General features: G+C 42.1%; 1 protein-coding gene across 2 annotated transcripts in view; it reads right to left on the reverse strand.

The window, feature by feature from the left end:
• LOC141100196 (oocyte zinc finger protein XlCOF8.4-like) overlaps positions 1–12406 on the reverse strand; it is a 57320-nt gene that overhangs the window by 18908 nt on the left and 26006 nt on the right. For both annotated transcript variants that reach the window (XM_073588519.1, XM_073588520.1), the window contains exon 4: positions 10710–10807. In XM_073588519.1, the coding sequence (XP_073444620.1) occupies positions 10710–10807 (98 nt within the window). The remainder of the gene's footprint in view (positions 1–10709; positions 10808–12406) is intronic.

A 12406-nucleotide genomic window follows, 5' to 3' on the forward strand; every position in this document is an offset into this window, starting at 1 on the left:
GCTCAGTTCACATTTACCCTGTGCTCTACGCTGAGCACTTACACTGGGGTTTCCGTGTAAATCTCTGAAACATGGGATTCAGTCCCAGAACTGGGCAGATGATTTCCTATAATAAGGCAGATGGAGGCACTGTGGACAAAGTCTGGCCTATGATCCATTGGTGTCCGTCATTTTAGGCATGCATAGAAGTGCCATCAGCCACAGTTTTGTGGACTTCTAAAAAGGACAACGCTGAAAAGAGGACGGATGGAGTCAAGAGTAACTCTGCTGTCTCATTATAGTGAATGGATCTCTCTGGGGTTTCATCAGAATCACGTCACTCAGAGATTTAGGTGAAAACCCCAAAGTAAGTGCTCAGTGTAGAGTGCGGGATAAATGAGATCCCAAATGTTATGTAAAATGTTCCCAATAAAAGCTTCAACTCAATTCACAAAAAAAGGCAAGCAAGTCCCCGCTCAGCTCCGTTATCTGCTAATGGAAATATAGGGGTTCCACGTTACTGGTAGCACAAAGGCCCTGGAAAAGCTAAATAGCCTTCGCCCCCCAAAAGAAATTCAGCTAATTCTGCGCTCCCAAATCCAAATGCCCCCTCCCTTCTGAGCCCCAGTGTGCCTAAACCACATACAGTTAGGTCCATATACATTTGGACAGAGACAACATTTTTCTAATTTTGGTTCTAGACATTACCACAATGAATTTTAAACAAAACAATTCAGATGCAGTTGAAGTTCAGACTTTCAGCTTTCATTTGAGGGTATCCACATTAAAATTGGATGAAGGGTTTAGGAGTTTCAGCTCCTTAACATGTGCCACCCTGTTTTTAAAGGGACCAAAAGTAATTGGACAGATTAAATAATTGTAAATAAAATGTTCATTTCTAGTACTTGGTTGAAAACCCTTTGTTGGCAATGACTGCCTGAAGTCTTGAACTCATGGACATCACCAGACGCTGTGTTTCCTCCTTTTTGATGCTCTGCCAGGCCTTCACTGCGGTGGTTTTCAGTTGCTGTTTGTTTGTGGGCCTTTCTGTCTGAAGTTTAGTCTTTAACAGGTGAAATGCATGCTCAATTGGGTTGAGATCAGGTGACTGAATTGGCCATTCAAGAATATCCCACTTCTTTGCGTTAATAAACTCGTGGGTTGCTTTGGCTTTATGTTTTGGGTCATTGTCCATCTGTAGTATGAAACGAAGACCAATCAGTTTGGCTGCATTTGGCTGGATGTGAGCACACAGTATGGCTCTGAATACCTCAGAATTCATTCGGCTGCTTCTGTCCTGTGTCACATCATCAATAAACACTAGTGACCCAGTGCCACTGGCAGCCATGCATGCCCAAGCCATCACACTGCCTCCGCCATGTTTTACAGATGATGTGGTATGTGTTCGGGACGGCGGAACACGCTAAATAAAAATATAAATAAAGCGTGTTCGCCGACCAGGGTCCACCGTGCAGTAGGTGACAAAACCGCTGCTGAGAGGGGCAGAGCACTGAGGCGGTAAAGTGCACAGGGTTAACTGCACCTAGTGCACAAGAGCAAGCTCTGTTGCACTCACAGAGCTGCAAGCATAAACATATGTAGCAAAAGCAGACTGTTTCACACACAGTGCTGCAAGCATTCACATATACAAAACGCTGAGTCTGTTAGTACTTCACAGAAGCTCAGCGACACAGATGCGGTATGCGGTCACAGGAGTCGCCAAGACTGACGGGACTGACTCCGTCTAGACCTACCGTTAGACATCTGGGGTAGAGGCGTTGCAACCGCGAACGCACACTGTGCTGCAACTGCAGCGCGGCAAGTATAGAGCCGCTGGCAAAGGCACTGCAAAAATGCTGGCGCAATGCAGGACGCTTAGCTGCTGCGATGGAAGAAGCTCGAGCGCGCTGGCGCTAGCGCTGCTACTGGCTGACCCAATCACTCACACACTCGTAATAACCAAGGAGGGGGATATTTAATGAGTCAGTCACCAGTCCAAGCATCCATAGTCAGACATACAGCAGCAAGTAAGAGAATACTAGCGCATGGCGGAACGGCCATGCGCACTTTTTATAGCTTACAGGACCTGCCGGAAATTCCCAGAGCCCTGAACATAACCAATGGAATCAGGAGCAGGACCTGAGCACCTGACTCCCGAACTCCAATGGGAGCTCATCCCATGAGCATGCTCAGAAGAAGGGACGAAGGACTTAGCCTCTGGAGACAAATGTGAGAATCTGGATTCCAGCATAGGCATTGTAGAAACCAGATTTCTAACAGTATGCTTTGGATCATGAGCTGTACCACGCCTTCGCCATACTTTTCTCTTTCCATCATTCTGGTAGAGGTTGATCTTGGTTTCATCTGTCCAAAGAATGTTCTTCCAGAACTGTGCTGGCTTTTTTAGATGTTTTTTTTAGCAAAGTCCAGTCTAGCCTTTTTACTCTTGATGCTTATGAGTGGCTTGCACTGTGCAGTGAACCCTCTGTATTTACTTTCATGCAGTCTTCTCTTTATGGTAGATTTGGATATTGATACGCCTACCTCCTGGAGAGTGTTGTTCACTTGGTTGGCTGTTGTGAAGGGGTTTCTCTTCACCGTGGAGATTATTCTGCGATCATCCACCACTGTTGTCTTCTGTGGGCGCCCAGGTCTTTTTGCATTGATGAGTTCACCAGTGCTTTCTTTCTTTCTTTCTCAGGATGTACCAAACTGTAGATTTTGCCACTCCTAATGTTGTAGCAATTTCTCGGATGGGTTTTTTCTGTTTTTGCAGCTTAAGGATGGATTGTTTCACCTGCATGGAGAGCTCCTTTGACTGCATGTTTCCATCACAGCAAAACCTTCCAAATGCAAGCACCACACCTCAAATCAACTCCAGGCCTTTTATCTGCTTGAGAATGACATAACGAAGGGATTGCCCACACCTGTCCATGAAATAGCCTTGGAGTCAATTGTCCAATTACTTTGCACAGGTTAAGGAGCTGAAACTACTAAGCCCTTCATCCAATTTTAATGTGGATACCCTCAAATGAAAGCTGAAAGTCTGAACTTCAACTGCATCTGAATTGTTTTGTTTAAAATTCATTGTAGTAATGTCTAGAACCAAAATTAGAAAAATGTTGTCTCTGTCCAAATATATATGGACCTAACTGTATAGTGTCCACATGTTTGGCAGTTCTGTAGTGATGAAAGCCGCCTAACTTATGGGTGCGTGTCTCCAGAAGCATGAACTGAGCATAACGTACTGGTCACTACAACATATTGGTAACTAGAACAGCAGTTTGCAATTTTCACTCCACAACATTCACTGCTGCTTGTTTCTGGAAAACACTCATGGAGTGAAAATCATCACTATACCTGTAGATAAATTCCCAAAGAGGTATAATTTCAAAATGGGGTCACTTGAGGAGGGATTTTGCTCTTCTAGCATTTAGGGGCTCTGTATATGGAGTCCGCAAAGTATTCTAGGAAAATCTGCTTTCCAGGAGGCAAATAGAGCTCTGCCTATCCCGAGTCTCACCACGTGGCTAAGCAGTATTGCACAGCCACATATAGGATACTGCCACGTTCAGTAGAAATTGTGAGACAAATGTTGATGCCATTTTTACCCTCTTCTTGTGAAAATGTAAAATCTGGGGATAAAAAAATTTTTGGTGGTAAAAATGTAATTTTTTTTCTTCACTGCCAAATGGTATAAAATTCTGTGACAGACTTGTGGTGTCAATATGATCACTGCAGCCCTAGATGAATTCATTGAGGTGTAGTTTGTAAAACTGGGTCACTTATTGGGGGGTTCTGCTGTGCTGGCATCTCACTCAGGGGCTCTCTCAGTGAGTCATGACACCCGCAAACCATAACATTAAAATCTGAACTATAATATGGTGCTCTTTCACTTCTGAGCTTTGCACTGTGCCTTAAAAATATTTCTAGATTACATGTAGGGTATTGGTGCACTCAGGGAAAAAACAGACCTCAGTTTGTTCTTAAAAATGTCATATTAGCCCTTAGTAAAATTAAAAACTTGGGACTAAAACAACATTTTATTGGTAAAAATGTAATTTATTCTTTCTTCACCGCTCAGTGTTATAAAATTCTATGAGGCACGTGTGGTGTCAATATGATCGCTGCACCCCTAGATTAATTAATTGGGGAGTGTAGCTTGTAAAATGAATTCACTTCAGGGGCTCTGCCAATGTGACATGGCACCCTCAAACCATTCCAGTAAAATCTGAACTCCAATATGGCGCCTCTTCCCTTCTGAGCTTTGCACTGTGCCTCCAAAGTAGTAATCCCCCACATATGAGGTATCAGAGTAGTCAGGAGAAATTTTTCCATCAAACTGAGGTCCATTGTTTCCTATTAGACCTTTGAAAAATTAAAAACTTGGGGCTAAAATAACTTTAGTGGTAAAAATGGAACTTATTCATTCTTCACTGCTCCATGGTATAAAATTCTGTGAGGCACATGATGTCAATATGATCGCTGCACCCCTAGATGAATTCACTGGGGAGTTTAGTTTGTGAAATGAGTTTACATATGGGGCTATGTTCTGGCACCTCAGGGGCTGTGCCAGTGTGACATGGCACCCTCAACTATTCCAGCAAAATCTGAACTCCAATATGGCACTTCTTCCCTTCTGAGCTTTGCACTGTAGCTCAAAAGTAGTTTTGCCCCACATATGGGGTATCTTTGTACTCAGGAACAATTTGCTGTGCAATTTCTATGGTGCAATTTCTCCTGTTACACTTGTGAAAATACAAAATTAGATTTATTTATTTAGTTTTATTTTTGCGGCTCAACTTTATAAACTTCTGCGAAGCAACTGGGGGTTTAAGGTGCTCACTACACCTCTAAATACATTCCTTGAGGGGTCTAATTTCTAAAATAGGGTTACTTGTGCGGGTTTTCCACTGTTTAGGCACATCAGGGGCTCTCCAAACAGGACATGGTGTCCGCTAATGATTCCAGGAAATTTTACCTTTGAAAAGTCAAATGATGCTCCCTCCCTTCCTAGCCCTGCCGTGCATCCAAACAGTAGTTTTCGCCCACATATGGGATATCAGTGTACTCAGCAGAAATTGTACAAGTTGTATGGTGCAATCTCTCCTGTTACCCTTACGAAAATTCAAAATTTGAGGCTAAAAACATTTTTTTCATTATTACGCCTCAACGTTATAAACTTCTGTGAAGCACCAGGGGGTTAAATATGCTCACTATACATCTAGATAAGTTCCCTGAGGGGTCTAGTTTCCAAAATGGTGTCAGTTTTGGGGGATTTTCACTGTTTAGGCACATCAGGGGCTCTCGAAACATGACATAACGTCCGGCAATTGTTCCAGAAAATTTTGCATTCAAGAAGTCAAATAGCACTCCTTCCCTTCCGAGCTCTGCCCAAACAGTGGTTTTCCCCCACATATGGGGTAGCGGCATGCTCAGTAGAAGTTGCACAACAAATTTTGGGATCCATTTCTTCCTGTTACCTTTGTGAAAATAAAAAAAAAATTGGGTCTGAAGTAAAACTTTTGTTAAAAAAAAAAAAAAAAAAGGTAAATGTTCATTTTATTCCCCACATTCCAAAAAAATCCTGTGCAGCAACTGAAGGGTTAATAAACTTATTGAATTTGGTTTTGACCTCCTTGAGGGGTGCAGTTTTTAGAATGCTGTCACTTTGGGGTATTTTCTGTCATATAGACCCCTCAAAGTCACTTCAAATGTAATGTGGTCACTAAAAAATACTTTTAACCCTTATAACTTCCCCCCAAAGAAATGGTTTCAAAAATCGTGCTGATGTAAAATAGACATGTAGGAAATATTATTTATCAACTATTTTTTGTGACAATTTAAGGGCATAACAATTCAAAGTTTGAAAATTGCAAAATTTTTGCCAAATTTCCATTGTGTTTTTTTCACAAATAAGCGCATGTCATATCGAAGAAATTTTACCATTACCATGAAGTACAATATGTCACGAAATAAACAATTTCAGAAGTATAGGGATTCGTTAAAGTGTTCCAAAATTATTACCTCATAGGGTATGTAAGCACGTTGCAGATTTGCTGTTGTAAATATCTGCGCAAAATCTACCTCTCTTGGCAGAAAACTTAGTTGAAAATTCACGCGGATTTGATGCGTTTTTGATGTGGATTTTTCATGCAGATTTGTATGCGTTTTTGTAAGCAAAATAAAAGATATATCATTTAACAAAAAAAAATTGTGATGTAATTTCCTTGTCTAACCTCTTCTTTTACATTCTCCATTGAAGACCATAATATCATTACATACCATGTTCAAATACAATGTTTAAACACACAAAGCAAATATAAAGTGGGGAAAAAAGTATTTAGTCAGCCACCAATTGTGCAAGTTCTCCCACTCCTCCTTTGTTGCCCTGGCTGTGTGCTTGGGATCATTATCATGCTGGAAGACCCATCCTCATTTCATCTTCAATGCCCTTACTGATGGAAGGAGGTTTGCACTCAAAATCTCACGATACATGGCCCCATTCATTCTTTCATGTACACGGATCAGTCGTCCTGGTCCCTTTGCTGAGAATCAGCCCCAAAGCATGATGTTTTTAGATCCGCAAAAAGAATTGACATGCTGCGGAAAATAAAACGCTGCAAATCAGGACAGAATTTTCTGCAGCATGTGCACACCAATTCTGGATTCACACTGACTAACATTGCTTGGGCAATACATTGCAGATTTGGTGCATTTCCACGTGAAAAAACGCTGTGGATGCGCAATAAAATCCGCAATGTGTGCACATAGCCATAAAGTGACACTGGTCAGAACTGTAAAAATTAGTCTGGTCATTAAAGTGCAAACCAACTTGGAGGGTAAAGGGGTTAAAAACGCAAATCAAATCGAACAAATTTTACCACTATCATGAAGTAGAATGTGTCACGAAAAAACAAATCTCAGAATCAGTGGGACACGTTTAAGCTTTCCAGAGTTATTACTAAAATAAAGTAAAGTTACATTGGTCAAAATTGTAAAATTTGGCCTGGTCATGAAGGTGAAAACAGGCTAGAGGGTGAAGGGGTGAAACAGTTGATATGGACTTTTAGAAATGCTTCTTCCAATAGGAGGCACTAAGATACAATTTGCATATTTAAATTCCCAATGGAGCATAGCATGGCCTACAAGTCTCCTTACTCTGGCTTGGCGCTCTCCACGAAGAGAAGCATTACTCTGTAGTTTTTATTATTAAATTTTAGTATATTTACCACCTTTTAATAACTAATCAGTATTTAGAGTTTTTAGGAGCTGGCAGGATGACTAAAAAAATGCTATCCTGTTTTTTTTTTGCCTTTGTGTTTACTGTACGGGTAAAATAACTTACAGTTGTGGAGGTACTAAATTTGCTTATTGTTTTTTATTTTTTTTATTTTTAGCTAAGGGGTGCGGTTTGCAAGAAAATGCACTCCTTTCAAGATCAAACCACTTACAAACCGCCTGTCAATAAACTTCTGCATCTAAGTGACAAAACAACAGCTATCAGAGATAATTGAACTAAATAGAGAATGCCACTCCAATGATTATGATAGCCTTCATAGCATACTATTACAGGGAGTGGTGGGAAGTAGAGGGGGTTAAAATAATCTATGCTTATGTCCATTTAAAGCTACATGGCAAGTCCTCCAGCACAGACACATTAAAGAGAAACTGAATCACCATTTTTAAAATAAATTTGTCCATGAAGGAACGGTATAAAACTTTCCAAATTGTTATCAGAGGATTCCTGTACAAAAACCCCTTGAAAATGGATTAAAAACGCATTCTCACCCAGTTTATTTGCCTGCCGTTTGCTGTACTGATATCAGAATGTAGTTATTTGGAGTACAGATATTGGCAGATATTGGGTGATGTGCTTATCAGAACAGGCACCTGCAGCAGCATATCCCCAGCGTCAGAGCTCATTCAGACATCAATTGTTTTCATATAGCAGAAAAACGGACTGCGTTTCATCAATTATTTTCATCAGATATTGGTCAAAGTTTCATCAGTTTTTCTTTGACAGAGAAAAAAAAAAAGTTTCTCCAGCTTTCATATAAAGCAGGCAGCACACAGATAGCATCCCAGTGCTGTACATCTGACCCCATGGCTCTGTGATTTTGCATGGAACAATCGACTCGAAGAAAACTAAAAAAAAGGATATGTGAAATACCTAAATAGAACATCATAAGTATGATTGCCATCCATCAAAATCATGGATAGCACTCGTACAAGAAAAACTGAACCTGGAAAGGAGGTTCTTTATGTGCAACCTAATATCTGAAACAGGGACTTCTCTGACCTTTCCCAGCACCTGCGCACTGCAGTACTCTGCTCTGCCCTTAACAGGGCAGATAAAGTACGCCTGCGCAGGAGCCGCGACAGAAGTAATCATCGCTAGAAGATGGGAGGTGCTGGACCCGGACAGCGACACCCATCGGACCGGACCCCGGGGTGAGTATAATCTAACTCGTTTTTCTTCTCTTTCAGGTTACATCAGGGGCTTATCTACAGCATTACAGAATGCTGTAGATAAGCCCCTGATGGCGGTGGTCGAGTGTCATATCGGAAAAATGAGGTGACAGATTCCCTTTAGGTACTTCACAAGGATTGAAGCAATGTGGAAGGAAAAAAAATGAACATTTAACTTTTTTCCCCCCAAATTTTAAAATTTTTCTTTGGACACAATTTTTTTTATTTTGTCAAGGGTATCAGGAAAAAATGAACCACAATATTTGTTATACAATTTCTCCTGAGTACACCAATACCCCATGTGTGGAGGAAGACCAATCTTTAGGCGCATGGCAGTGGTCAGAAGGGAAGGAACATCATTTGAGATTTTGAATGTCAAATTGGCTGGAGTCGCAATTGGAGAGCCCCTAATGTGCCTAAACAGTGGAAACACTGCCCCCAAATTTTTATTTTCCCAAGGGTAACAGGACAAATAGGACCCCAAAAGTTGTTGTGCAATTTGTCCTGAGTACACCAATACCCCATATGTGGGGTGGAACCACTATTTGGGCGCATGGCAGAGCTCAGAAGGGAAGGAGCGCCGTTTTGGAATGCAGACATTGATGGAATGTCTGCGGGCATCATGTTACGTTTGCAGAGCCCCTGATGTGCCTAAACTGTAGAAACCCCCCACAAATGACCCCATTTTGGAAACTAGACCTGTTGCAGGTTGTTGCAGGTATAATACATTGCAATGCTCTAGCATTGCAATGTATTATACCCTATGCTGAAAGCTGCTGAGACCATGCTGTGAGCATGGTCTCAGCGGCTTTCCGTAGCTGGATGACCCGGAGGTTGTCATGACAACCCCTGGGTCATCATGGCACAGATCAGGCCCCGCGATTACATCGCGGGGACGCCAATCTGAGGCAGAGGGAGCCCCCGACCCTCTGCCTCCCCCTCCGAACGCTGCGATCACGCTCGATCAGGGGGTTAACAGCCAGGGGTGGCATGGACACCGCTCCAGGCTGTCAGTGCAGGATGTTCAGCCACTGCAGCGCTGAGCTCCTGCACGAGATGCTGAAATTTCAGCATCTCCTGCCCGATCGCGCTGTGACTGGGTGCTGTGTCACAGCGCTCTGGGTGCGGGGACCGACTGCAAGGGTCCCCGCACCTCATCCCGTGCCTGTCAGCTGCAGTGACAGTTTAAATGAACGACCTGCACAGACCGTCATGGTGCGGGAAGTTACACTCGGCCATGACGGCCTGTGCACGACAATGGACGTTAAGGAGTTAATTGAACTACACACAGCTAGAATAAAGTCCTTTAATTGAAATAATCACACAGACTCCTTTCATATTCTCAATCAAACCATACTTACTGAACACCTAATTCCACCGAAGCCCTCGATCTCCTGTAAGAGATATAAAATAAAAAAGCAACAATATATCATACCTGTCCACCGAGAAGATAAACATACTGTCCCACGACAGTCCAGCTCTGCTACATCTGGATGCCTTTGGCTGAACGGTGGCATTATGCCACCATCCAGCCTGACATCGACACAGCGGAGCTTGTAGATGACCACCGGAGATAACTTGGTCTCCCGCTGTCACTTGCACTGCAGTTCTAGTGGTCAGCTTATCATGAGAACTTGCCGAGTGACCAGAGATAACCCCGTCCCCAGCGGTCACGTGCATGGCAGTTCTGGCTGTGCCACAAGGTAAGACGTTATTTAAATTAGGTCACATGCGTAGTAAGCGGTGTTCCCGCACTTAATACGCATGTGACTACAAAGATACTGCGGTTTTACTGCATCTAATGATAGTGAATGGGCAATTTATGCGGCGGAGATTGAGCATCTCTGCAACATAAACAGACATGCTGCAGTCTGGAAAGACACGCCGCACGTCCGTTTACGCAGGGAAGCCGGAAGTGTCCCTGCACGCAGAGTGGAGATGAGATTTCATGAAATCCTATCCACTATGCTGTAACATCTGGACGCTGCGGATTTGACGCTACGGATGTACGCAGTGTCAAACCCGCAGTGTTTACTGACTGTGGGATCATACCCTTAAGAAGATTTCATTTTTTGGCCACCCATAGACTTGTATAGGCGACTCTAATCTAAGATACAGAATACAGTGCACGCTGTGATTATTTTCAGACTCGATGCTTGTGAAAAACCGGTCATCTGAACAGCCTTATTGAATTACATTGGTCAGTGTGCTGTTTGATTTCTACTGTCTGATATGTTTTTCTGAACAAGCTATATCACCTGATTATCCTGCGGGGCACTGTGATTTTCTTCTGAACAATCCGGGGAATACAGAGGGCTGGGACATCTCTCCGATGTAGTTCTGCTACTGGATCCATCTGGAAAACCCAAACAAAATGACTGAACATATTGGGGAGATTTATAAATCATGCCCATTTTTAGAAAGTGTTAACTCCTTCATGACCTTTAACCTATACAGTTGTGGCCAAAAGTATTGACACCCCTGCAATTCTGTCAGATAAAATTCAGTTTCTTTCTGAAAATGATTGCAAACACAAATTCTTTGGTATTATTATCTTCATTTAATTTGTCTTAACCCCTTCATGACCCAGCCTATTTTGACCTTAATGACCAGGCCATATTTTGCAATTCTGACCAGTGTCCCTTCATGAGGTAATAACTCAGGAACGCTCCAACAGATCCTAGCAATTCTGAGATTGTTTTTTCGTGACATATTGGGCTTCATGTTAGTGGTAAATTTAGGTCGATAATTTTTGCGTTTATTTGTGAAAAAAAATGGAAAATTGGTGAAAATTTTGAAAATTTCGCAATTTTCAAATTTTGAATTTTTATTCTGTTAAACCAGAGAGGTATGTGACACAAAATAGTTACTAAATAACATTTCCCACATGTCTACTTTACATCAGCACAATTTTGGAAACAATTTTTAAAAGTTGAGCAGCGATTTCTCATTTTTACAACAAAATTTACAAAACCATTTTTTTTAGGGACCACCTCACATTTGAGGTCACTTTGAGGGGTCTATATGGCAGAATATACCAAAAGTGACACCTGTCTAAAAACTGCACCCCTCAAGCTACTCAAAACTACATTCAAGAAGATTATTAACCCTTCAGGTGCTTCACAGGAACTAAAGCAACGTGGAAGGAAAAAATGGACATTTTAATTTTTCCAACAAAAATTTTTTTTTTCCAACAAAAATTTTTTCCAACAAAAATTGCCCCCTAAAAGGCATCAATTTTTTCATTTTCACGTGGATCATAAAATTTGTTGGACAATTTCTCCTGAGTACACCGATACCTGATATGTGGTCATAAACCACTGTTTGGGCGCACGGCAGGGCTCAGAAGGGAAGGAGCGCCATTTGACTTTTTGAATGGAAAATATCCTGGAATATTTAGTGTTTGCCATGTCGCGTTTGGAGAGCCCCTGTGCGCCTAAAAATTGGAGCTCCCCCACAAGTGACCCCATTTTGGAAACTAGACCCCCCAAGGAACTTATCTAGATGCATAATGATCACTTTGAACCCCCAGGTGCTTCACAAATTGATCCGTAAAAAAAAGTACTTTTTTTTCACAAAAATGTTCTTTTAGCCTCAATTTTTTCATTTTCACATGGGCAACAGGATAAAATGGATCCTAAAATTTGTTGGTCAATTTCTCCTGAGTACACCGATATCTCATATGTGGTCATAAACCACTGTTTGGGCGCACGGCAGGGCCCGGAAGGGAAGGAGCGCCATTTGACTTTTTGAATGGAAAATTAGCTCCAATCGTTTGCGGACACCATGTTGCGTTTGGAGAGTCCCTGTGTGCCTAAACATTGGAGCTCCCCCACAAGTGCCCCCATTTTGGAAACTAGACCCCCGAAGGAACTTATCTAGATGTGTAGTGAGCACTTTGAACCCCGTTTGTCCTGAGTACGCTGGTACCCCATAAGTGGGGGGGACCACTGTT

This window comes from Dendrobates tinctorius, unplaced genomic scaffold, assembly GCF_039654945.1.
Source record: "Dendrobates tinctorius isolate UK_male_01 unplaced genomic scaffold, ASM3965494v1 ptg000103l, whole genome shotgun sequence".
Taxonomy (NCBI): Eukaryota; Metazoa; Chordata; class Amphibia; order Anura; family Dendrobatidae; genus Dendrobates; species Dendrobates tinctorius.